The 27,012-nt window shown below is 40.0% G+C and overlaps 1 protein-coding gene across 2 annotated transcripts in view; it reads left to right on the top strand.

Moving 5' to 3' along the window:
• Positions 1–4,765: 4,765 nt before the first annotated feature.
• Positions 4,766–27,012, top strand: part of MED27 (mediator complex subunit 27) — an 87,027-nt gene continuing 64,780 nt past the window's right edge. The window contains exons 1-2 of one of the 2 annotated variants that reach the window (XM_009998879.1): positions 4,766–4,986; positions 7,650–7,794. In XM_009998879.1, the coding sequence (XP_009997181.1) occupies positions 4,781–4,986; positions 7,650–7,794 (351 nt within the window). In that variant the 5' untranslated portion in view covers positions 4,766–4,780. The remainder of the gene's footprint in view (positions 4,987–7,649; positions 7,795–27,012) is intronic. The other variant, XM_009998880.1, reaches the window with a different exon arrangement.

The raw sequence follows: 27,012 nt of genomic DNA on the forward strand, positions 1-27,012 counted from the left end.
GGGACTGAAACTCCAGAAGTAGCAGAGCATAACAGCAGATCTCTTTGAATTATCTTAAAACTGATACCAAGGGCGCCAGTTTCAGCAGACAAGAGGGAACTGAAGAGTCATAATCCATCCAGTCCTTACTGGTTGTGCAGACAAATCTGTTATGAGCTGGATTTTGTGTCTGATGTGGACACTTTATAACTGTAAACCAAAACAAAACACTCTGGATAAGGAACTGAAGAGCCACCTGGAAATTGTAGTTCCTACAGTTACAGGGAGCCCCTAAGGGGACTGGGAGGCATCCAGGTCTGCTTTCCATATACCATGATATGGGGGAGGAAGATCCTTTTGAATGTGATCCAGGTCGCCTGGGAGCCTGAAACAATACTGAGCTAACTCCATTCATCCCACAGGAAATCTGATGATAGCTACATCATTGTCACCTCAGTTCATTATTTCACTGCTTCTTCTGGCAGGAGTGTTCAGATCAGATTTTTTTTTGCTCGCTATTGTTGGATATAGTGGGAGATTCTGATTCAGGGAACAACAGGAAAGAAATAGCACTGAAGATCAAGGCTTCCCTACATCTGAAAGTGTCTTGGCATTCCCACCTTATCTGAAAGGAGGCAGGATGTATTCCCTTCTCTTGGCAGAAGCCTCAGAGGTGAGTTGATAACCCCCCTCCAGCTTCTCTTCTGTTTCAATAATGCATCATGTAGTAAACTTTGTGGCTAACTGAAGAGTGAAAATCTGAAATGAATTAATAGGAATGTAAAAATAGCAGTAATATCTTATCAATCGTGCTACTGAACATCACAATTATTTGAACAAAAAAACCCCAACAGTTTATTTATCTGAAGTGCTGTCAAGATTGCAGCAATGAAGTATGAAGAAATGAAGGGGCCATAGTGATGAATATCAGCTCAGCTTGTCACAGAATAAATATCATCATTTATCTGTCTCAGAGGAAGATAAAGATAATTTCTTATGATATCAGTTATTCCAAATGTTGACTCCTGTCCAGCCATTTCATAACAGATTATCTGCTTTTGGTATGAAACCCAATAGTCACCATTAGTTGTCCTGCCTGACAACAAAATTAATTTCCCTTAATTGAGAATGCATTTCTAATTGGGCAATTTCTTCCCTAACAAATTGTTTACAGTACCTCTGCAAGGATTCTGAAATCATCCCATTTCTTTGATGCTGCTATTAATTACAGCCCACTTGGTTCTTAGTAGCTGCAATGTGAGTAATATTGCCATAACACACTTTGCTGTGGAAGGTTCATCTTAATTACACGCTCCCCAGCCAAGCTCCTGCTTCAGAAGAGAGCTGTACTTCTCCTGTTGAGCTGCATGTGATGCCAGGCTGGATTGTTACTTCCCCCAACCCCCTCTTTCTCTCCAAGTGAGTTCAGAGCTTATGTACGTTTTGAGACTGACAGCACCCAAAATGAAATTCTCTCTTTATCCACAGAGCAGACCCAGAACTGGCAGCTCCCTGCAGTCTCCTCTGTTCCATCTCTTACTCTACATGGCACAGGGCGGCGGTGTGTGCTGGGAACTGGGCTGGCTGGGGTATCACTGTTAGCATGGGGAGCTGCCAGAGCTAATTAGCAGTGCTGAGAGGCCGGGTTTATTAGCCTGGTCAGAGTGCTGAGCAGTGTGAGCTGCTTCCAGGACTGTGGTTCCTTGTTTGCATCTCTCATCGTGACACTGTGCAGTGTGGATATAACCCATACGCTCTAAGTGTGGTTTGTTTTTTTTTCTGGAGGGAGATCACTAGGTCCTTGAAGGTAGAGAGGATGGGAATGTCAGCTCAGATGTGGATTCCTGTCCATACTGGGTGACCCAAATAATTTTGCAGGAGCCCACTCAACAGATGTCAGTAAGATTTCTGGGTGTTTTGAACATCAGCTGGATTCATGCTTTTATATTTTACTAGTGAATTTAAGGCAGAAAGATTGGAGATATCCTAGTTTAACATATTTCACATCCATAATGCCCACTTACAATATACTTCTAATGAAGATGAAATTAGCATATTGCCTTCATGTGGGCAAGTTGTCACAGAAGGAATATTGCTGAAAGAAAGCAGTGAGCAACTTAGGCAAGGCAAAGCCTTACAAGTGAGCGCACCAAACTGTGCAGTCTTTTCCTTCTAGACGTGGCAAAACAGGAGGATGTGGAACAGAGGAACAGGAACTCCTGCTCTTTTTTTTTTTTTTAGCCATTATCTTTAGGTTTGGAAGCAGAGTCTGTCCCCATGGAGCCAACAAAATTCTTAGTGCTCTGAATTGCCTGTTGTCTGTTCAGAAGAACTTGGCTCCTCATTTATGTAAGGAGAAGCAGACCCCTCGAGCAAACAATGTACTGTCCTTTGAGTTCCTAAGCCAAAACTGTGCTGTGCTCTTTGTTCTTTAGGGGCAAGTTCCAAATGGTTCCTTATGTATTTATGGGTTTTTTTTTTTCAGGCCACTGGTTTGTCATTGCAGTTTAAAAATAGTAAAACAACTGTCAAGCCCTTTTACTGTTCCAGTTAGGATATAAAATCAGAAATCCTTGCACTTGGGACCCAGAATGACAGGGATCTTGGAGATAGTTAGAATAAATGCAATATTAACAGCTGAAAATATCTGTTTAAAAATAAAGAACCTTGCATCAGAGGGCAAGAAATGGAAAATGATTATAATTTCCAAGAGATAACATATGAAACAAGTTACAGGCATCTGCAGTGTGTACCCGGAGTCTGAACATTGCAGTGAGAGGAAGAAAGCAAGAATAATGCCATGCAGGAATGATCTTCAGCCTCCAAGTATTCCCTTTCCACAGGACCTTTGTGACCAATCTATTATAGGCCAAAGAAAGGTATTGTGTGTCTAACAGAACTAATGTAGATCCATATACAGTTTAGGTTGCCCCTCTGGTGGAGGTAGTCCTGTCCTTTCTGCCTCTGGCTGCTATTCTTTGATACAGTGCCTCTTTTTTTTTTTTTTTTTTCAGAAATAACTATTCCTATCTTGTTCATATTTGCCTCACTAAGTGTGCTCAGTCCATTGCTGATTCTCTGATGTACACACCATTATAGATATCGCTGTTTATGTAGGCTGAACTACATTGCTTCAGACCATATTGCTTCCAGGTTTGCTTTACCTCTGCACTTAGACACAACAGCATTACTAAACTCAAGAGAAGTGGAACCGCAGCCTTTTCATTTTCTCATTCTTCATGCTAAGTAATAGGGTTTCACTTATCAATACCTCGCATGTTGTCTGAGCACATTTAATTGATCGGGTGCAATCTTCAGAATCAGTTGCATGATAGACAGGATAGTGTTGCTGAGCAGAGGGCAAAGCCTCGCTTCACTTGGCCACTGACACACCTGTCAGCCCCTGTCGTATTCATTTCCATTTTACATATATAAAAATCTGTGTGGATTTCGCTTACTGAATTTAATTAATACATTTATGAAAGAGGTTATTATTTCTTTCACAAGCTCACAAAACAAAAAACCTAGCCCTCAGGGGCAATTTACTCTGTGGAGAGACTCCTGTCCTGAGCAGCACTTCATTTATTTTAGCGCTTTCTTTTTTTTTTTTTTTCCTGTACTCTAAGGGTGAAAAGAGCTGGTAGTGGCCTCAGAAACCAGCAAAAATCCAAAATCCAACTTGTAATACTCAGTGCTATGACAGCACTCTTGGACTTTTCAGTGCTTTACAAATACTTGATAACGAAGGCCGGGTCCTTGTCCTGTTGATTGTAGCAGTGATCATGACTGAGACATGAACAGTAACATGGGCCCTGACTTTCAAATCTGAATTCAGTTTGCTTACAGAAGTAATTAATGTCTGCTGAAAGCTTCTGTTGCAACAGGACCAGGCCCTGGATTCTTGTTTTAGATAGTTTTATATCTGCCTTTATGCCTGGAAAAATCCTTGTAGAGAATCATAGGATGGTTAGAGTTGGAAGGGACCTTTGCATCCAGAGGGAATACCCTGTATTATTGTCAGAGAATGATGCACAGCACAGGAAAATAGAAGAGGACATGTCACTGGAAAAAAAATTATTCTGAGGAAGAGGAGAGGGGTATTTTAGAGGTGCACATACCAGTACTCATTTATTGTCCTGAGAGCCCGGGAGCCTGGCAGACATCTCAGCCACTCTTGTCACAGAGGGTGAGCACAGGGTGCACAGGGACACAGCTTGATGCAAACAAAATGTCGTGTATTTTATACACAGGCTGCCTTTTATACACATTTGCACTGTCCATGCGAATCCTGCTCCTGTTTCATCGGTTCCCTTAACCAGTTCACGCTCCAGTCCTGATCCAAGCACAGCTCCTCGTTGGCTGCCTTTGTCAAAATGCTACTTTTTCAGCTAAGTGCAAGCTTCCTTATCTAAACGCAGGCTTAGCGCATTCCTCTGGTAACACAGCCTTAGATTTATTGTGGCTTCTTCCTGCCTGCTCCTCAGGGTCAGCGCTTTTCCACCGCACTGAGCTGCACCCTATTCCCACGGGTTACCACCTACAAGGGCCCGGATACCTCCTCCCGTTAATTGAGCAGTGCTCTGAGTTTTGCTCTCCAGCTTCCCTCCTTCAGAAGCCACCACTGAGGTTAGAAAGAGAGGATAAATGGCATAAAAGCGACCCGTTGTGCCGCTCACCGCGTTCCCAGCCCCTGAGGGAAGCGCCTTTTCCCGCCTCTCTCAGGGCCCGGACTACATTTCCCGGCGTGCCCCGCGCGGCCCCGGCGCGCCGCTCAGGGCCCGGCGGGAGAGGCCGGGCCAAGATGGCGGAGGGGGTGCTGAGCCCCGGGGTGAACCTGGAGGCCTTTTCTCAGGCCATCGCCGCCATCCAGGCGCTGCGCTCCAGCGTGACCCGCGTCTTCGACTGCCTGAAGGATGGGATGCGGAACAAGGAGACCCTGGAGGGCCGCGAGAAGGGCTTCGTGGCCGCCTTCCAGGAGAGCCTGCACTCCGTCAGCCGCGACCTGGGGTGAGCAGCCGGCTCTGAGGGGGCTTCCTGAGGGAGAGGGGCCTCGGGGTCCCCCGGCGGGGGCTGTTTCCACTGCCGGAGAAAGTTTCAGGCATATAAATGCGAAAACGCTGCGATTTATTCCTTCAGACGCCGCGCGCCTCAGCCCTCCCTGGTGTTTCACTCCAAAGGGATGAGTTCTGCTCCTGATATTTACCTGGGTTTTGTTCACGTTTTGTTTTTTAAAAAGAGCTGTCGTTGGGGTTGCGTTGGCAAGGTGAATGCGCTTGGCTGCAGGGGGGTTTTTCTCCTGTTCTTTGACTTTTTTTTTATTAAAACGAAATGAAAAAAGTAAACTTTTCCCTTTTTTTTAGTCTCTGCCTGTTCAGTAGCGTCCGGTGGTCCAAGTGTGACCATTTTGTTACCAAAACTTGTAGGGCTGCAAAGTTAATACATATAAGTAGTACACCTTAGTATTTAGTGCAGGCTGGTATGTTTCATGTAAACAGACATTTGAGGCTGATGGTCCATGTGGATCCTTGGTTGGGCTGTATCCTGGAGCCATCAGCACTGTCTGGTGCCTGTAACTACCCTTTCCCAGCACATCTTCTGGTCTCCAGAGTTTTAGTGTTCAGGGTCTTATGTACAAGAGCTTCCTTGCTGGCTAACTAGGTCTTGCTGATTTGTAGCTTGTTCTGATCGTGGTCATATAATTTGTTGTCTACTTCTTCCCTCTGTTGGGAAAGATGGTAGATAGTGATTCTTATGAATGATGTTGTACACAGCTTTATAGACTTCTGTTTTATCCCTTTGGTTTTCATTATTTTCAATGAAGGAGACTTCATGGTTCCCTGTGTGGGAGCTGTGCTGTTCCTTTGGTTCTCCTTCTTGTCTTGCTCAGTAGCTTTTTAAAGAATTGCCTGGTATTACCTCAAAATCTAGTTCCCGAAGAATAACAGGTAGCAGTTGGCTCTGACCTGTCTCATCTCATGTGTAGTATTTTACACTGCTCTACTTTGCAGTTTATCATCCAGTATTTCAGTGCTGTGAAGTTTTTGAGGGATTCTTTGCAGAAAGACCCTGTCCTTACTGCCACACCTGAGAGCAGCTTCATCATCAAACTTCACCTGTTCCTTTTTCACCACCTCCTCCACAGCATTAATGGACATGCTTATCGGGCCTTTGGTGACTGTTTCTTTCCTGATTCCTTGCAAGATAACTCTTTGTTATGTTGGTGTATATTTAATTTGTCTTTCTGAAACATAATGGCCCTAAATATCAAAACATTTATAGCATCCAAGTGTTACATATTCTGTTGTGTGTGGGAAGCACAGATTTCAAGTAGCAAGGGAATACTCCAAGGTGCATTGAAGTTAATGTGGAATTTGGCTCAGGTCATGAAGGTATTGACTGGGATCCCTGTTCAACAAATCCTCTGTTATTATATCTATTCACATTTATTTTGTTGTATTCTTTTGTCAAGAAATATTAAGCACATTAATGAGTGTTCATAGCACCGGAGGCTTAGAAATCTGAGTGTAGGCCATCAAAACTTAAAGGAATGATTACTGTCACAAAATTCTCCTTTATTAAAGTGTGGAAGTCTCTTAACTGTCAGTTCCCTGATTGTTGGTGATTATTTCTCTAACCTTAATTAGATATAAATTAAGGTGTTTGGGATTTTTCTTGACAGAGATTTTCAGAAGTCACCCGTTGAAGGGTCTGAATCCTGTTTCTGTTTAGTGGAATTTCTGAAGTTCAGAGTAGGATGTAATGTTGACAAGTCAAAAGGAAAGGCACCTGATAAGTCATGTTACTTGAGAACCTGCATTTTATATCTCTGTGAAGTAGCCAAGTCTTTCTTCTACAGCTGATTAATGCAAGTTTTAAAAACTTCTTGTGTTATTATTAAATGTAGTGTTTGACAAATTAGAGATGAAACAATAAATCATTTCACAGTGAGATTTTTTTCCTTGGGAAAATGGTGCTTATTATTCTTTAGTGCAGTACTTTATGGACATCTACAAGTGTACAAATGGAAATCAGAAGATTTTTCCTTGCCCTGAGAGCTTGAAATGCTTGCACTTGCTTAGAGTAATCACAAACTTTGAGAGACTATCTCCAGCCTTAGGACTTACACCAGTTTTTCTATACATTTATATAAGGACAGTGTTAATTTCTAGTTCTTTAATGAAATGATGAGGCATCTGCTGGCTTGGTGGTTAAAAAAAGTCAGAGTTTTGCTGTGCCTGAGGGTGGGCATTGCCCGGAAGGTGCTCCGGGTCCTGCAAGTGCTTGTGAACAGGACCATGTGCAGCCTGGTCTGGTGGGAGGTGTCCCTGCTCATAGCAGGGAGGTTGGAACCTGATGATCTTTAAGGTCCCTTCTGACCTTCCCCATTCTATGATTCCATGATTGCCACAGTTTGGCTCTTTCTGGATTGTCATCCAAAGACTTTTGACTGGACTTTATCTCCAAAGGAGATAAATAGACTTAATAGACCACTTTAAATTCTTTGGATGAATGACTGTGGTTTTTATTGAATTGGGGAGGCATTTACAACTCATTTAGATATTAAAATAGAATTAATGCATGACTGCTGTCCCTGAAGGGGGATTGTACATCTAGATTTATCTGTATCTGCAGATCTGCCTTAAAAAAAATACCACTGGGTTTTCTTTCAGTGAACTGGAGCGTCTGAGCAACCTAGTTGGCAAACCATCTGAGAACCACCCCCTGCACAACAGTGGACTACTGAGTCTAGATCCTGTTCAGGACAAAACACCTCTTTACAGCCAACTTCTTCAAGCCTACAAATGGTCAAATAAGGTAACAGAATACATCACTGTACTTATTTGTGCATTCCTTCAGAATGTTTGGTGTGTAATAGAGTAGACTTCTTTGTGTTTCAGACTGCCAAAACTTCTGAGTTTTTTATGAAGTTGAGGTGCATAATATGTACCTAAATGTACTTTCAAAGGTAAAAAATGGTGTTTTAATTGAGATAAGACTTTTCTGTGGCCTTCTGGGCTGCAATTGCACATTGGTGGCTCATGTCCAGCTTTTGATCCACTAGTACCCCTAGGTCTTCAGCTGGGCTGCTGGCTGTCTCACCTTCTGAGAGGAACACTCCTTTATTCCCCCAAGGTCTCCCTGGTTCCCCCTGCTGTCTCCTATTACCTCAGGAGCCCTTGGCTCATCTCTGTAAGACTTTGCTTGTGTTGCAGTCTCCGTAGCATGCTTCAGGGCAGCAGAATGAAGGCTTACTATCACCCTGTCCTTCCAACCTTGGTGTGTCTTCCTGTCGCTTGTCACAGACAATCTTGATATGATTTTCTCCCTCCTCTTTCACATCTGGTTTAAAGCTCTGTCAATCAGCCCCACTATCTCTTGTTCCTCTTCCCCCTTTAAGAAAGATGTCTGCCATTTGATGCCAGAATTCCTGGTGTCGTGTAGACCATCCCATTATCAAAAAACCCAAAACTATGCTGGTGACACCAGCCATGGAGCCACGTGTTGATAGATTGGATCCTCCTGTTCCTTAGACTGTCACTGCTTTCAAATGGAAGGAGAGAAGAAGAAAACCTGCACCCCAGAGTCTCTCTCTTATCGTCCCAACACCCTGAAGTTTCTCTTGATTGTTTGTGGACTATTTGCTGCTTCCTCTTCACCCACATGGAAAATCAGTAGTGGACCTCACTAAACTGGGATGTTTTCTGTTGATGTCCTTAACCTGGGCTCCAGGAAAACAGCAAACCTCCCTGTGAGTAGGGTCTTTGCAGCATATTGGATCCTCTCATTTCCCTCAGAACAGCCTGGCTCCTTGTGGTCTCAGTTAACATACAATAATGTTTTTATGAATACCACAAATAATGTTTATACAGTTATTTTTCAGAATACAAATATGTGTTAATGTCTTCTAATAGTAGTAGAATTCAGCATGAATAGAAATTGGATATTGTTGGAAAATAGGGGACAGAACGATTTTGAAGTAGAGTTTTAATAATGGAGAAAATGCTTCATGTTTGCTTGTGTTTCTTGCTGTTAGCAAGTTACTGGCACTGCAGAAAAATAACTAATTTGCTCCTTTCAGAAAAAAAAATAAAGCCACCTAACATTTATACATAAAAACTTCTAAGCTTGTCATGCAGTTGAGTCTTCAGTGATTTAATTACTTCTTTAGGTCATTATCAAGAGTAAACTCAGTTGATAATGAGATAGCTTTGGCAGAGTTGTCCTAATGGAGATTTTTATTAACTTAGAGTGTTTTGGAGCTTTGAAGAACAGTTTTTTGTACTAGTGGATTCTGATTTCAGAAAGCAAAAAGTTTCAGTATCCTCTGCACTCATATACACTGAAATGTTCCAGGAGAAAAACAGTATTTTCTTTTTCTTTTATCTCTGTTGTCTTTGACTTCTTTACAGTGAAAGTAGAAGACACTCTGTAAGTTGTATTTGAATAGCTACTTTCTACCTAACTGCTCTTCTGCACTTTACCAGCATTCTTCCTGGGGTTTGCAGTGACCTGAGTCATGGACAGATTGCCTGCTTTCTGACAGCAGGTGTTGCCTGTGTGAGGGTGTAGCTGCTGGATTCACCATTCGCAGCAAAGACCCCGGTGTTGCCAGTGTTGTTGCTGCTTATTTCTTCATTGCTAACTACACTTCTTGATTAAGTGTTATTTCATTGCATCTTTTGGCTGTCTTCTGTTCTTACTCTGTGTGCCTGGTGTTTTCTGTTGCTTTGAAGCAAAAATTTAGCTGTGGTGATGTGTCAATACACTTGATGTCTGTCTGCATTTAATTTTTAATTTGTGACCCCTTTGTGACTTGCTTGCTTGTATTTTTGATGAGCTGAGATAAGGGCATTTTCCTCTCCCTGATTGTTCATGCATTACTGATGGCATGAGTAGCCCCATGCCTGCCAGGGGAGGATGGATGGAGTCGAGTTTTGTGTCTATGGTGCAATTCCAAAAGGACATTAATCAAATACAGGGCAAATGGGTACACAGACTTTGTGTTGCATGTTTTGTGTATTCTTTTCATTTTTAAAACATGGGGAGGCTGGTAGTGGTGGACAATATGAATTAAGGTCAGTTTTATTTACCTTGTTAGTACTCGTAGCTGTGGCTGGTTCTGTATTGTGAGAAGACCCACTTTTAGGTGCAAATTTACTGGCCTAACTCTTTGGCTTAGTCCAGTAGAGATGGGTTGCACTTAATTGTGATTTCAATGATACTTGCCCTGAACCTTATTTTACTGCTCCTAGTAGTCCCAACACTAGTTTCTCTGAGTATCTGAAGTTACAGGGGTACAAAAAAACTGCAGTGGGAAAATTGAAAACTTTTCCTGCAGAAGTGTGTTATTTTGGCAGTGCTTGTTAGTTATTAGCACCTGTTACCCTGATATTTACTTACTGTAGTTTACCCAATAGTTTTGCAGATGGTAAAGTTGTCTGTATAATGGAAGCAGCTGTTTGGGAACACAACAGCTTGTCAAATGCATTAATTACATACATATGCAGCTGTGAAGGAGCTTTTACTTTTTCAGGTGTTTAACAGAGCTGACAAGCTGCAGCTGAAACACACGGGCAGTTTAAGTTGTTATGCAAGCAAGAGCTAAGTATTTTTTTTTTCTTTGCTTTAACTTCTTTTATGTATCAGTAGAAACCATGTAAGTAAATTTCTTTGCTGACTTTAAGGCACATGGAGGCAGGTAGTAGCCATGGAACAATATTGAGGTCTCCTTTATAATTTTTTCCCCCCTCCTCTTCAATTTTATTTAATAGAAGAAGCTTTCTTCATTGCAATTTAAGTGCTGTTTCCCAGAAGGATCCATATGTGCCCTCTAATGTAATACTGAAGAAATAATATTAGATAAGATAAAAATGAGCTATCATTCTCTATGGGTAAAGCAAATAAAGCATTGTTGGTAAGTTAGAAAGTTTGTAGAAATCAGGAGGGGTTTTTTCATGTGGTCTCTCTGTTTAGTAATTGTAGTTGAATTCTGTTTTTTGTAGTTATTTCCATTTTTGCTATTCAGTTTTTTTTTTTGGTAATATGATTGCTGTGTCTGAGCAGCTGAAATTCAAGGTGACAGCAACAATGAGTGGGATTTCTGTTCTGTGTGCTGGGAAGAGCCAGGCCTGGATCTGCTGGGTGCTGCTGCTTTGTCTCTCCTTACCCAGGTGCCTGTGTCTTGCCTTACATTGGGATTCCAGGGAAACTACCACAGGGGAGAATGCATCAAGCTCTAAGTTTAGATGAAAGGTATTTTCTAAAGTCACTTCCTAGAGTGAACTATTGATGAAGTTTTGATATTTTTTTTTAAAAAAAAGAGATGTGACCTCATATTTGTGACAGAGCACTGGAAGAACTCCTTTCTTTTGTTCTTCAGGACATTCATGTAACAAGTGCCATTCTGCTGGTCTTCCTCCTTCCTGGGTGCTTCTTCTGCAGCAGCTGCTCTGTTCCAACTCCAGCATTTCTGTAGTTTGAGCCTTTGTGTGTAGGTGTGTGTGAGCAGTGGTGGTGGTTTTTTATCATCATGAAATGGTATTTGAAAAATATTATAACCGTGTGTTTGGGAAGGCTGGTACCTACCACTTCAAGCAGAAAGCAAAAAAAATCAACTTTTCTGATTTGGTGACTCCCTGGGTGAGTAGGATTTAGATAAAATGATGTAATTTAGCGATCTCTAAAAAGATTATTGTGGCAACTTGCATAAACTTTACAGTATCAGTGTATTGTAGTTATTCCAAGGGGGGAAAGCTGGACAGGAATCATCAAATTTATTTTAAAGTAATATGCTGGGAAATAAAAAATGAAAAAAAAAATACTGTTAATCTGCATGTTGAAGTACACTTCAAAATATTTAGATTTAAATTTGATACTTCATAGCTTCCTCTTGTTTTTACATGAAATAATTACCAGTAATGAGTTAAAATTACTTCCTGTCACATGACAAAAGAGAAAAGGAATATGTAAGTTTTGTTTATTAGATTATTTTGATGTGTTCCCTGATAAATTATTTGTATAAATTGTGTTTGTTGTAGCTCTCAAAAAAAGAAATCAATAGAGCCTGTAGAGAAAGTCCAGATTAGTTATGACTGCTCTTGGTAGCTTAGTATTGATTAGACACAAATATTGTGTTAATGACAATAAATGACATTAAATGGTAACCATAATAGTAGAGGAACACTGAATTTTTATTTTTATTTTTTTTTGGTTCAACTTGATTGTAAAACAACATGTTCATTCCAAGGAACATTAATTTTGAATTTTGAATGCACTCAAACATTTTTAATTTAATGTAGTTTTACAGTAGCATAGACAATATAACTGAATTATTATTTTGGCTGTTCCCTGGAAGCTCAGGCAGATGGCCAAGATTTTGTCCTTTCAGGCCTCTTTTCTCCAGAAGGGTTGTGGTGATAATATTGTGACATACTGTTGCATGGAGATCCAACTTACTCTGCTGAGATTTCATCCACCCAAATGAGGAAACATTTTCTTTTCAGGTGTACTGTAACATCAGTGACAGTTGTGTGTCAATTATCTTGGCATAAAGCACAATATGTAGGTTGAAAAAGAGGTTAGTCCCCCAGGGCTGGAATCTGGGTGTCTGTTGGTTACATCTCAGCTGAGGAAGCAGCCTGGAAGTGTTCAAGGGCAGGTTGGATGGGGCTTGGAGCAACCTGGTCTAGTGGGAGGTCTCCTGCCCAAGCAGGGGGGTTGGATCTGAATGATCTTTAAGGTCCCTTCCAACCCAAACTGTTCCATGATTCTATCATTGAGGAAAGATCTTTAATGGTAACTGGATCATATTCTTGCCCAGTGTTCCTGGAGGTTACTTTTGAAGATCACCTGTGCTTGCTCAGGAAGGTTAGTGGTGCAGTTTGAGATACTGGTGAGTGAGCAGGAGCTGTAAAGTTATTTAAAGATTTGAAGTGACCCAAATCCCTTGGTCTACTCACAGAAGGGAATGAATGAAAAAAATGAAGTAAGATTTCAATTGAAGCAAAGTGACAAGTCCCTACAAGGATATCTGTGTTGCACTCTGAAGAGCACACGTTAATCTGTTTTGTATGAGCAAAATCAGTGCTTCATGGAGGGAGGCAGAGCAGAAAGGCTCTTGAGGATTACTGGCTGTGGTCTCCTTTCCTGTGCAGATAAGCCACAGGAGCTTATGTTCCTGTCACTAGAGAAATGACTGATAAACCAACTAGTGTTTTCTTTTCCATGGGGCACAAAATAGGAGCTGGGCCACTTGGATTCTATTCTTGCTTTTCTTACTAATTTTTGTTGTAACCTTGAACAGGATGCATGATTTTGTGTGCCTCATTTTTCTTATGGATAAAATAGGATAATAATATTTAACCTACTTCTTGGGAGAGTTTCCAGTCTAAATGTGTCTCAAGTGCATTGGGTTCATTGGACAGAAGTGCTTTGTAGATGCCAAGTATATACAGCTAATGACTAATGCTGTTTGTATGACAGTCTGGAAAATGCCCTTTATGGGCTTTTAATTTTGTGAAAAATTTAGGCAAATGTTTTGGTGAAATGTTTTGCTGTTGGAATTACATTAATGCTGTTGATATTTTTTTTTTTCTCTTTTTAAAAATACGACCAGGAAATGGGTTACCTCTTTACCCCCAACTAATGTAGTTATTAATTACTGCTCAGTTGTCTGCATGGAGAATATTGATTTTTGTTATTTCTGGGTTGATTTCAGTGACCAGCAACATCAGGGGTGGCAAATTCAGGTAGTGTATAATTATCCTCAATATTCTGGTGCTGGGGGAAAAGCCCTGGAAGAGCTATGGGAAGGAAAAAAGTGCTTGTACCAAAATGTAAGGGTAGGGATGGGGCAGGAATTACAACAGTCTACAGTACTTTCCTGCAGAAAGAAAAAGGTGGCACATGTAGTTTTTCTGAGGGTTTCTGAGCTGTGTAATCATGGTTAAAAAAAAATAAAATTGAAAGCCGTAATGAGAACAGAGAATCTTATAATGCAAAGGCAGAATCACCAGTTACTGTGTGTTGGATTTTATTCTTCGTAGAGAATTCTCCTAAATCAGCATCTGAGGGGCACTGGGATCAGTTAAGTTCATCTTCTTTTTGGAGGATCCATCTTCTTTCCTCAGCTGGGAGCTGGAATCTGCAGCTCTTGTATTTGCCTGTGATTCCTGTGTTGCTTTTGAACAGAAGTCCAATTCAGGGCTAATTTAGCTATTGTTACCATGTATAAATATAAAGGTGTTTTTGACATCTAATAACTGGAACAAAAGGAAAACATTACCAATTTCTTTTTTCTTTGCACTACTGGAAAGATGTAGCAGATGCAAATTTACCCCACATGGCTCCTTGGGCCAGTATAATTCATTTGTACATTAGTTGAATTTCTTTGACATTTTAGTAGAGTGAGGTTAGTTTGTTAGTGATGGTGAATAACTTGTTGCTTAAAAGAATGATAAATAATTAGCCTTTGATTCTGTCTTGTTTGTTGTGGAGTTTGAATGTTTTATATCTGTTATCTTCCTGGATTTATCAAAGTAATAATTCAAGCTAGGATGCTGTTAGGAAAGAAGGTTCTATGTGTACAAACAGAGTTTTGTCCGTCTTTGTTTTAAACCTGAAGCAGGCTGAGAGCATGAAGTGGTGTTCTCCTATTGTTGTGCTGGGTGTTTGTTGTTATTCACCAGTATTTTTTCAAGGTTCACATCAAAATAATGCTCTGAGCAGTGCCAGTCTCACTTTTCCTAATTATAGGAAGTGATATATCAATACGCACTATTATAAATCACAGCCCCCTTGTCAGCTGGTAGGAATTATTTAATGCTTTGCAACACCTTTATTTGTTAATGAGTGGAGTTTTTTCCTCCCCTGTTTCTTTGATAAGTATTAATGTTCTAGCTGTTAGCCTATTTCAGGATGGAAATGATTGATGTTGCTTTATTTTCACCAAAACACTTCTGCCCACTCCTGGATCTTCCTCCCCTAACTCCCTTTTTTTCTTTTTTCTTTTCCTCTGCAAGAACTCTTCGTACAGTTCATGTTGGATGGTTGAATTATGTAATTTGTCAGTCAGTGATCACTTTCCCTTTCTAAGCTGTACAATGTGGTCATCAAAGCAAATTTTTTAAAGCAGCATTGCTTTGTATGCATAATGCACGTACAGGCACAGAAGAGCAGGATGTAGATGGGTAAGTCATGGTATAACAATTGGTTTGGAATAAAGGGCTTTACTTTTGATAAGTGGAGAAATACAATGAAGTATAACTGGAAATCCATGTTCTCCAGGGATTAATTGAGGAATATGTAGGACTGCTGAACAAAAAGAGCCTTTTAAGAAACCCTCAGACTCAGCATTCCTTTGAATTGCATGTTTTCCTGCTCTCTCAGCTCTTAGTGGCTCAGACTGACTTGTTACTGGTGGTGAAAGTCTGGGTTATCATCTAGTGGATGGTGGCCACCATGAAAGCACAGAGGAAATTTTCAGAGACTCAAAGTCTCTCTTTCTTTGAGGCACATTAAAAGTGTTTGTAAAGTGTTTGGGGACCTTCATAAGGCGGCGTTCAAGGAATACCAATACTAATATAAAATAACTGATACAGGTGATAAGCATCCCATTGTTGTTATTTATATGGAAAAGATTTCTGTTATAACTTCTAGAGGAAATCAAAGAAACTGGAAAATTTAATGATGTCACCCTGTTGCTCTCTACTATTGTTGTTTTCAGGTCTTTTTGTGAGACTGTTATTTGTGGGTTTTTAAATGCAAAAGTGTGCTCATATGATTTTTTTTGGAGTTACTAAACTTGGCCCCTTCAGGCAGTTCACAGAGTGATTTAATTGTTTGAATTGCATATAAGCCATACTCAATTCTTTCCCATTTTATCTTAATCAGATACTGTTGATAACCAGGCTACAAAACATGGAAATCTAAAAGCTATTAAAATTGAAAATAGCCTGTGTCAGGAGCTGTGTGTAATCAAGAGTGCAGCTCAGACCAGTGGTTCGGCTGCTGCTTCATGGAAATGTACATTTTGGCAAGAACATGGCAGCAGTTTTATATTCATCACTCGTAGCTCCATTTGTTGTTGGTACCTCTTGTTGATGTGAGCTAGCATTTAAACCAATTAGAGTTGTAAAATCCTGAAGTTCTGGAGATAAAGATGATGTATCGGGCTGTGTTATCACTGTTTCTGCTGACACAAGATTAGCCCAAGCATGCATAGCAGTTAATTTTATCTAATTTTAAATGCCTGAATGTAAGGCTTCCATTTATTCTGCTACAGTATACCTGGAAAAAATGTCCTGAATTAATGAAGGAAAGTTTAATCAAAGCTGATTGGTTCCACCAGGTACTGGTCTTTCCCATTTTTGATCTTCACAGAAAGATGAAATGTTTCTGTCTCCTGAGCAGCAGTTATCTTGTGCTGTTTTGTGAGGTTCTTGGCTTAGTGTGAAGCATTCATTCATGCTCTGGTGCTCCACTGAGTTTGGTGAGAACTGAAGTTCTCAAGTGCAGTGCCTGAAGCTAGACTGTGTGAGTAATCTGAAAGCTGAAGTGGTGCATGACTGCAGTTGCATGCTTGCCTGGTGTCTTAATATCTTAAAAATGCACATTTTTATATGGTCAGGAATTGGCTTGTTCCCGGATACCTCCTCTTCAAAAGCTGACAGTTATAACTAATGTACTTACTGGGTAGAATTAGTGTATATCATTATTATGAAAAGTAATGACCATGTTGAAATGCTAAGGATATTTTCAGGATTACTTTAGATTTGGTTGGAAAGCAGAGTATAATGGCTACATCTTTGAGCATGTAATAAAATCACAGGGATCTTCAATATTCAAAGTTGTGCTTTGGAACAAATAGTTCTGTCTAAAACCAGCCCCACTTCTTATTAATTTTCTTGTTGTATTTGGATTCTCTAAGATCCTGTGACTGGCAGTGACACAGTGTAAGAGTTGCTCTGTATACTGCATGGGCCATTAGACACAAAGGAGTTATATCTAGATGTGACATTCTACGGTATATTCTAAAATAGATGTATTTGCTTCTCTATTATATGAAATTGCAGTTCCTGTGGAAATTGATATTGAAAATAGCCACTAAAAGCCTCCCAGGATCTGCAGGCATGCACTAAAGGAGCTGTATGCAAGTGCTGTTACAAGTGGTGGGTTAAAGTGAATTTCTTAAATCTTTTCACGTCAACAGCAATTGAGCGTATTTTCCTTATTGCAACTTCCTGTTACTGCTACAAAGATGCAGACAATGTGGACTAGAGCAGAAAGAGTCCTCAGGTGTCTTTAAAACAGTTTTAAGCTTCCCATGGTTTGAAAATACTCAAGAATTTGTGATATGAGCTGTTTGACATTTTTCCTGTTCCAAATGCTCAAAGGAATAAATCTACATGAAGAGTGTTAAAAATGAGTCTTTGCAACAACGTCTGGAATCTCAGAATGTTACTTTATTTCTCTTTTGGCTGACCACCATCATAAAACAGCTGAATCAAATACCTTCTTTGATGTATAAAATACATTTTCTGGGTCTTGACAGCTTGTTTGCAGTTTAAGTCTAATTCAGTTTGAAACAGCTGTTCCTAATCTCTGCAAAACAGTTTTTTTGATGGAAATCATGACATTCCGAACTACCGCAGTGTTACTGGGCCCTGTCTCGTTTAAGAAGTTGGGTTTTCTTTATGTTTAAAATAATTCTTCATTGAGAGAAAATGTCACTTCTGTATCAAATAAGCTGCAGTTAAAAGAAAAATAGCTGCCTCCTCCCCCTGAGGTTATCTCTCAATGAGGTTGGATATATGTTTCTCCTCCAAGATGACTTTCAAGAAAAAATCACTGTATGTTTTACCATTAGTTAGATTTTTATTCTCATGTTCCCAGCCCTACCCATATGCTTTCAGTTGAATTCTATTTAGAGTTTTCTCTGCAGTTGTCTCTGCACTCAGATTTAACAAGTTCTCTGGCTTGCCTTATGGTTCAGTTTTACTCTGGAGTCAAATCTTGTATTTTCAGAATTTTCGATGTAGCATTTTCAGTTTGCTCAGTGCCTTTTTTTTTTTTTTTTTAATTGGCTGCGCTTCTTGGTGCCTCTTCCAAAGCTGTTTGTAGAAATTTCATAGATCACAGAGACGATCGAGTCTGTAAGGTCTCTTGTGCCGGATAAAGCAAAAGCTAACCTTTCATTTCCAGTTTTCTGACTCTTTTGGACACCCTAGCCTGTCATGTGGAGTTAATGACTTTCTGCATAAAAGAACTTGCTGTCTAGTTGGCTATGTGAGCACAAGTGTATGATGATACAGCGTGTGGATGTTTCAAAAAATTTCAGATGGGAAAGGTGAAGGTTTCAGGAGTGGCAGTATTGCCCAGGTTGTAATGTAACTGGAGGAACTTTGGAGTTGTACATCCTCTTTTTTCCTCTGTCCTTAGATTGCTGTTTTCCCATCTATAATATGAGGATTGTACTATAGAATGAGTACTCTGGGAAATCTGAGAGAGATGGCTGCATCCCACTAGGAACTCTATTGGCTGCTGATCTTGCTTCTGAGCCCACCATGGACAAATACCATCCAGGAGCCTCTTTTGAGTTATTTTGTTGAAGCACAATTTATCAGCTGAAATAGAACTAATATCTACTATGACACAAAAGCTTTACTACTTAAAGAACTGTTAAATATGTTTTCAGTTCCAAATTCAACATTTTGCCTGGCAAATACTTTGAAGTTTTTATAATTTTCCTTGCACATTTTTTTCCCACAGCCTGAAAACCTGACTTGAGGCTTCCTTAGGATTAAGTGAGATTACTAGCATCTTCTTTCCATCCCTCTTGTGTACCTTGTATGAATACATCCTAATAACTATTGATATTGCATTCATCCTGCAAGAAGCTAAGACCTTTAGTGTCTGCTGATGCTGCAGTTTTGATGATGTGTTTTTCTTGCAAGTAAAATCAATTGAGACAAATCCTGGTAACTTTTACAGCAAAATAAAATGACTATGCCAGGTAACCACTGCAAGTTTTCTAAGTATAAGTGTGCTCTTAGATCACATATACAGTGTTGTTCCAGCAGAATTTATTAGTTGATCTACTAGATTTAAAGGTCAACCGTAATCACATTTCAGGAAGATTGAAGAAGATGTAAGATTGCTACTATGCTTTTTGGGGTCGTAGACCTGCTTCTGGTGCTCTTTGCTTTTCCCCTGTACATCCTAATTTACTCAGCTAGAGCATCAATACATAAAGGGCACAAGTCAATGTGCTTGCTCACTTCTGTCAATGAGGGAGCTGGTTAGTTGCGTTTCCTCCAAGCCACTTCTTTCCCTCTAGAAGACCTGAAGCAGAGAGGAGTCCACTACACTCTACAGAGGTGGAGGAAACAAATCTCTCTTTTTCAGGGGAAGGCTGTGAGGGAAGCTGCAGTCCAGCTGTCTTGTTAGATGTTCCGTTCAGTTGTTGGAGTTGCTGCATCCAAGGGACGATATTGTCTGTTCAAAGCGCAGCACAGGCGGAGGAGCATCAGCATAACCCTCTTAATGAGTGGAGACCTTTGATTGTGGGAAATCAAAAGAACATCTCATCAGTAGTAGCGCGTGTGGCTGCTTGGTGTTACAGAGATCAAGCAGCTTTGGAATATTATATTCTGTAAAAACAGTGTTTCAAAGTAGTATTTCCATGTAATAGGCAACTGTAGCTGCCTAGGGAGGTAAATAATTTCCAGTGTTAATTTTTTGCAAGAACCCAGATGAGACTGCTTTGCCATAGCAGGTTCCATGAACTAAGAGCAGGAGGGACACAAAACACTCACCTACTCAGGTACAATTAATTTTCCCTGCAACAAAGCAGAAGGGGTCCTGAAATAAAAAAGGGTCTGATAGGGGAAAAGCAGATTTAATTTAGGTTGATAAACCAAAACACATTCTCCAAGATCTTTCCCTCATGAACCATCTTATTGCTATATTTATTTGATAGGACTTTCTTAATTGATAAGTTTTGCTCTTGCCCTGTATTGATAAACTCTCTCTCCTTCTGTGTGGACCATCTCTAGAGCAACAGAGGAGAAAAAGTGTTTAAAATGGAATAGGCTTTAAGGGCATGGGAACTATTCCTGAATCAGAGGACACTGGACTGTAAATGCTTTTAGCTGCTGTGCAAACATATTTCAAAGTAAGTAATTTTGTGTGGTGAACAGATGCATATTTGATAATGGTCATGCTATAGTCAGGGTTTTGTTGCATAAACAGTAAATATTAAAGTGACTCCTTTTAAGAGTCACTTTCTCAAAAAAAATCTGTTGTAGGGAACATTAACTGTTTTATAAAGGTTATTTGTCGTGGAACTCCCAGAGTCTAAACTACCTCAGAGTACAATCCTTAGTGCATTTTCCTATGTGCTAACTTGCAAAATATAGTAATTCCCAGGTGTATGGAAATCAAGGGTCTGTGGCTTTTCTGTAAGCATCCATGACCTGTTTCTAAAACAGACACTGACACACAGCAGTGGCTGGAGACTCTGCTTAAGTGGACTGAGGAGACATTTATTGTCCATTTATTTAAGGTGGCCTTTGTCAGAGATTCTGGCTCAGATGGCTTTTGAACCTCAGTATGTATTTTGCTTTGTCAGCCACAATGTGAAGTCTGGAAAACTAATGACTTGTGTTCTCTACACTTAGGGAAATATGGATGGAATATTGTTTTTAATAAGTAATGGACCAGGGAAAGTTTTCAGAGGCTTGCATGGCCAAATCAGAGTAGCAGCAAATCCTTTGTGGTTTTCCCAGTGGCTGATGAAATTAAACAGTGCCTTGACTGACCAGTTTGCTTTTTGTTTTCTTGCAAGTTGCTTAAAGACTTGAAACCTTTTTCTCCCCTTCTTCTCCCTTCAAATCCCAGGGTTCTAGCATCCCTCCTTTCTTCAGTTTGATAGTTATAGCAGTAAATTAATGTTTTGAATGAAAACAGTTCAGTATAGGATCCATCAGTTCCCAAAGTAAAACACCCAGTAGCAAGGGGGAAGAAAAATCCCTTTTTTAATCGAGTCTTAAAGCAAAGTGGTCGAAGAGTTTATAATGATCTGGTCTTTCTGAAAAGTTGCAGGTTGGACTATTAGATTATTAAAAGTGGTGCATGACTTTTGTATATTGCTTAGTCATGATGACCTTGAAATGTAATACTTAAAGAAAACAAATTAGTTGGAGCTCCTTATGCGTTTGTCAAGAAGTCTTTCACCTGTTCTTTGTGTGTTTGTGTGTGCATGTGCACTGAGTCCATTGCCTCTAAGTGTGACCTCAAGGTCTGAAAGGACTTCCATTTGAAAGCTGCCAGCCTGTCTGCTCCAGCATGTGGTTAGAAACTTCTCTTGGCAAATGCTGGTTTTGTTCCACAAATTAAGTAAGTCTGCCAGAATGAGAAACAAAAAATAACGCCACAGCTTGGTTGTGCTGCCCCATTGCAGTCGGTGCCATCTCCATGGTTTTGAGCCTTCATTATGCAGCTTGCACTCAGCACACTTTTATTTAAAGCAGAGCTAAAAGTAGAACTAAATAGCTGACGTTCGTAGTCGTTCAGAGTGATGCAGAATTACTGGGAGGGGGACGGGGCAGGAAGAGGAACCCTACTGGTGCGGGGTGGGTTGGGCTCATTTATTTGCACGGAGCTGTGCTGGACTGCCCAAAAACCCCAAAAACTAGCTTGTGCTTTCTCAAGGAACATAAGCTGATTGTAACAGGAGGTCCTGCTTCAGTCTTGTTTGCTTTTGTTTGGTTTTACTCAGGTTTTACACCCTGAAATGACGTTTGCTGTGGCTGTTGCAACAACGAGGCAAGCTACTGCCACCGTGTTACTGCAACATCCCGTGCCGATTGCTTTTCATGGAGCCATCTCCATATTGCAGAGCCATCTGTTTTCCTTACTGTCCAAGCATTAGGCTCAGTAGTATAAATTACTAACTGCTCCCTAGCTTTCAATTGTTCCCCTTTGTTTAGTGTGCCAGCAGCAGGTCTTCAGCACCATTTAGAAGTTTCCCTTGCTCTTTTATTTCCTTTTTAATGCCTCAGGCAAAAAAACTACCCTGAATACATTGTCAGTCATTCATGCTGCTCAATTGTTGACTTGATAAAATAAACTCTGGGAGGTAGGTAGGGAGGTAGTGTCCTCATTTATGAAAGGTTTTGTAGCTAGAAAAGTGATAGAACAAGTTAGGAAATGATGGTTTTTGAAAAGCAGTGTTTTGCGCCCCCACCGCCCCAGTTTCCTTAAATGCACACCAGTTTGTCACACTGCTGGTGGTGTGATCTTCAGGAAGATCCTTTTCAGATGTGGAAGTGTCTGCACTGCAGAAGAATTAAGGATTCTTTTGGAAAACTTAATGCTGAATTTATCAGCTTCTGTCTGTTTCAAAACCCAATTGTAGTGTAAAACCTGTGGAGTTTTTCTAATTCCCTTTTCTATCTCAGGACCAAAAAAGCACAGGTTTTGGTGATTTTTTTTCTAATAAGTATAATACATTTTTACATTCTCCATTCACTGTTGAATCATTCTATGATGATCTGCATGTATAGCTGCAGTAATGGGCATGCTTAGCCCCGGAAGGTGTTTCCTTCTGGGTAGTTCAAAACTGTTAGAGAGAAAAGGGTTACTTTGGCTTTTGAGATGAGAAAGATAAAAAGTGAAAATATTGGATACAGAATTCGGTGGCTTTCCAGAAACAGCAAGTTTTGGATGGTGGCAGAACATATATATTGGATGCATTGTGATTTTATGGGAAGCAGTTAAGATGAGGTGGATACCAGTTAATAATAAGGTGGTACTGAAATCTTAGTACAATGGAAAACGTGTGCAGGGAAGTTGGTTCCATTTCACTAAATCAGCTGGACTTTCTGGAGTTTCCCAGCCCATGATAGAGGGCTGGTTTTGATAACATACATCGAATATGAATTGGACGGCAGGGAAATCGTTTGTTCCCTCTACATGTTTCAGATACAACATCACACAGCTCAGATCTAGCTGAAGGCTTTGAGTCCCCGTAGCATGTAAAGCTTGGTGAGGAGCTGCTGCTGCTGCTGTTTCTGTCAGGCTGAGGTACAGCAGTGAGGAGCATCTTCTGCAGTGTGCCCTTTTTCCCCAGTTTTTTTCAAGAGACTAAGTAATCTGTGATTATATATATATATATATATTTATACACACATATACACACATATATGCACACATATGTATATTGGTTTGTTTTTCCTCTTGGGAAGGGGAAGCATTCAGAAAAAGACCAGTAATGTCCCTTTGTGCTGACCAGTATATCCTCAGGGCTTGTTGGCAGTGTGGCCTTCAGTAGAGAAGGGTGAAGTAGTTGAAACAATCACAACAGTTTGTCTTATGGTTTTACTGAAAAAGTACAGCTCTTGGATGGATGAAGCTGTGTAGAAGAATTTTCTATGCCAATCCAATGTACTTGCCTTGTTTATGGCATTGTGGTCATTACTGGTCTTAATGTACCTTCCAGTAAACATGCCAGATGAGCCACTGTGGTCAACCACGTTAAGTTTCTATTCATTTTTTTTGTGTGATGACAACCTGAAGTGATAGATTAATGTTAGCAATTTTTACTTCATTGATAATGAAGTCCACAAAGCAGTGAGAGGAGTGTCTGTTTACCTGGTGCATGTTATACACACATATATGCACACATATGTATATTGGTTTGTTTTTCCTCTTGGGAAGGGGAAGCATTCAGAAAAAGACCAGTAATGTCCCTTTGTGCTGACCAGTATATCCTCAGGGCTTGTTGGCAGTGTGGCCTTCAGTAGAGAAGGGTGAAGTAGTTGAAACAATCACAACAGTTTGTCTTATGGTTTTACTGAAAAAGTACAGCTCTTGGATGGATGAAGCTGTGTAGAAGAATTTTCTATGCCAATCCAATGTACTTGCCTTGTTTATGGCATTGTGGTCATTACTGGTCTTAATGTACCTTCCAGTAAACATGCCAGATGAGCCACTGTGGTCAACCACGTTAAGTTTCTATTCATTTTTTTTGTGTGATGACAACCTGAAGTGATAGATTAATGTTAGCAATTTTTACTTCATTGATAATGAAGTCCACAAAGCAGTGAGAGGAGTGTCTGTTTACCTGGTGCATGAGACTGGGGTACTGATGAACTGCTGGTTGGTTTTATTTATCCAGTAAGATTTTCTTACTGATTATCAAGGTATAGAAATAAGTTGTGTCCGGATTTAGATGAGGAGCTCAAGTGGCTGTGGGTTAGATGTTGGACATTTAAGTGGTAACTGGGTTGTTGAAGAATACATGGAGTGTCAAATGTATGTCAGTCTGAATTTCATCATAAAAATTAATCACTTAGGTGTTCCTGTTGATTTAACTGTCCCTCAACTCAGTCTCAAATTAAAAATGGCTCAGTCTCAAAGTCTTAATACTGTTCTGATACCATAGCAAATTCCTAGCTAAAGAATCTGTAGTGTTTATAATTTTTTTTTAAAGTATGTTTCAAATTCTGTTGTGGCAGTGCAATGACAGGAATATGGGAGGACTTCTGTGGGTGAGGACGATTTGTGCTGAATTCAGCGACAGCTGCAAGTCGAGTCTTCACTAACCTGGCTTTGGCCCCGAGCATCATTCTTTTTCCCCTCTACTCCTATTTTGAGGCCAGTAAAGAGGAGCATATGTTTTCTTGCATCAGCTACGTTGGTGTTACCCTGTGAAGCGTGACAAGGTCATGTTTTTGCATGGCGAAAGAGGGAATCTCAAATGGTGTTCGAGCTGTCTTAGACCTGCTTTTTTTTCCTTGTGATTAAAGATTTCCATGCTACACATGGTTAAATTTCAATTCCTGTAGTTATGTGTGTGTTGATGCTACATTGCTGCTTCTGAAATTGGTACTCTTATTAATATTGCAGATCATGCCAAGAAGGTGTCTTGCATTTAATATAGAACATAAGAAGGTTTGCCTACCCCATCTCAAATTGGAACTGAAGATGCTATAAAAATTTTAAAGGGACAAGGTCAACCTGAAAATCACATTTTAAAAAGCAGAAAATAATTTATTTTTACCAGCAAATTTCCTTACCTGTTAGTACCTGTACTAATAGCACATTCAGTTATTAACACTTGAAAATGCTTTAAAGCATTTATTTGTAAAACTACTTAGTTACCATTTGTCTATGTGCCTGTTAATTTGGGGATTTCTAGTTAAGAGACATGAGAATTGATCAAAAGCATTTGGATTCCTGTGCCCCTTCTGTATGATCAAACAAATTCAATTTATTTCACTCATAAAAGAGATGACTCACTTGCTTTGTACCAACATCCTTATCGAGGGTGAAGAAGTGGATAAGAGAGTTCTTCATTATAGCAAGCAAACCAAAAAAATATTCAGTAATTGAGAATAGAAGTTTAACAAATTCAGACTACATCTAGGTGCATGGTTTAAACACTTGAGGTAATTAAGCACTGGAAGACTTGGAGAGGAATTGTGCAGGACTCACCTTTCTTGGAAGACTTGAAAGGCGAGCACATGCGTGTTCTGTGTTCGTACCCATGTTTGCTAAAGTGTAAACACAGAAGTCACTTGAATTATGTAGGAGGCAAGATGAAATGTTCAGAGATTCTTTTAGAATAACTTGATCTTTTCCACACACTTCCTAGGAAATATTAACTCCAACTGTCCAGGCTCTTAACAGTGATGTAACTTTTTTGGTTTGTTCTGCTTTCACCAGCTATATAGCTTCTAATTTAAGGACTCAGAATGAGAAGGGTCTGTATCCATGAGAACATGCTGGCCTCCAAAGCATAGAATTTAATTTGAAAGTTTGGAGTTACAGTTTTAAACTTATTTTCAGAGAACAGCTGGCAAGATGCACTTCAGTTCCAATTAGCGGCTGATCAAGACGAAGTACTAATGAACTGCTACCAACTACTCCTTTACTTCAAGTGATAGAAGTGGGCTTAGACATTCCAACCCTGCCATGACCTGGCTTAAAGCCTTTTCTGGCTGCTTCAAAGGCTCACTGAGCATGTGACTGCATTTATTGTCTACAGGAGCTCTACTACAAATATAGTAAGTAAAAAAAAAGCCATGTAGTGTTCTTAAAAATCAGATTCCTCAGACCCACACCCAGCATGGATGAAATAAGAATTCCGAAGGTAAATTTAATAGTATTTGTAAAGAAGCAAGATAAGGCAGGAGAGTCCCATAGAACACATCTGAGAAAATAAGTGTGGGCACTGTGTGAAATACTGTAAATAACATTCTGTGCATGAAACGGGTGCTGAGTAACTGCTTCTTCATCCTGCAGACTCTGGTAATTTGAGGTTCTTTGGAAAGCAGCATGTAATCAAAGTCTGAACCCTTAGCACAAGCAGAATGATGTAGGTTGCATAGACAATATTCATTCAGGCATTTCCTAGTTATTGAATTCTTCATTTGTAACCTTAACAAGTTTATTGTAACTTTTTTAGCATATGTAACAGTACACAGAAAACCCCACTGCTTTTCTTCTCGAGTATGAAGTGATTCCTGGGTCAGCACAAAAGCTCAGATCTCATTGTAAACAGTGTGTTATAAATACGTAGATAAATACAATAAAAAACCTTTGGGAGAGGATCGCTTCCTTTTGGTTCCAGTGAGAGAGAGGTAAATAAAATAACTGATGTGCCCTGTCAGCTGTTGCCCAAGTTTCATGTGGCTTGTCTTCCCTTTGGCACGCACGCAGCAGCAGCGCATTTTAGCACCTCGCCTACAGCATCCACCTCCTGACAGCAAAACTTGCCAATAGAAAAGCATTCAGCACTTCATTATTTCTACAACCTGAGTGCATTTGCAAATTAATTGATGCGTGGGAGGAAAGGCATCTGCTATTGTAGAAGACCTTAACTGTTGCAGCAAAACTAGAAATAAACTGGTTAGCTGTAGTGAGCTGATCTGCTGTTGCAGGTGTTGAAGCTTCTAAAGTGGCATCATGTCCATTTATTTATTTATCTATTTATTTTTAAACAAACCAAACTGCTCCCTCAGTTGTGAA

Source organism: Chaetura pelagica, unplaced genomic scaffold (genome assembly GCF_000747805.2).
Source record: "Chaetura pelagica isolate M959 unplaced genomic scaffold, ChaPel_1.0 scaffold405, whole genome shotgun sequence".
NCBI classification, from domain to species: domain Eukaryota; kingdom Metazoa; phylum Chordata; class Aves; order Apodiformes; family Apodidae; genus Chaetura; species Chaetura pelagica.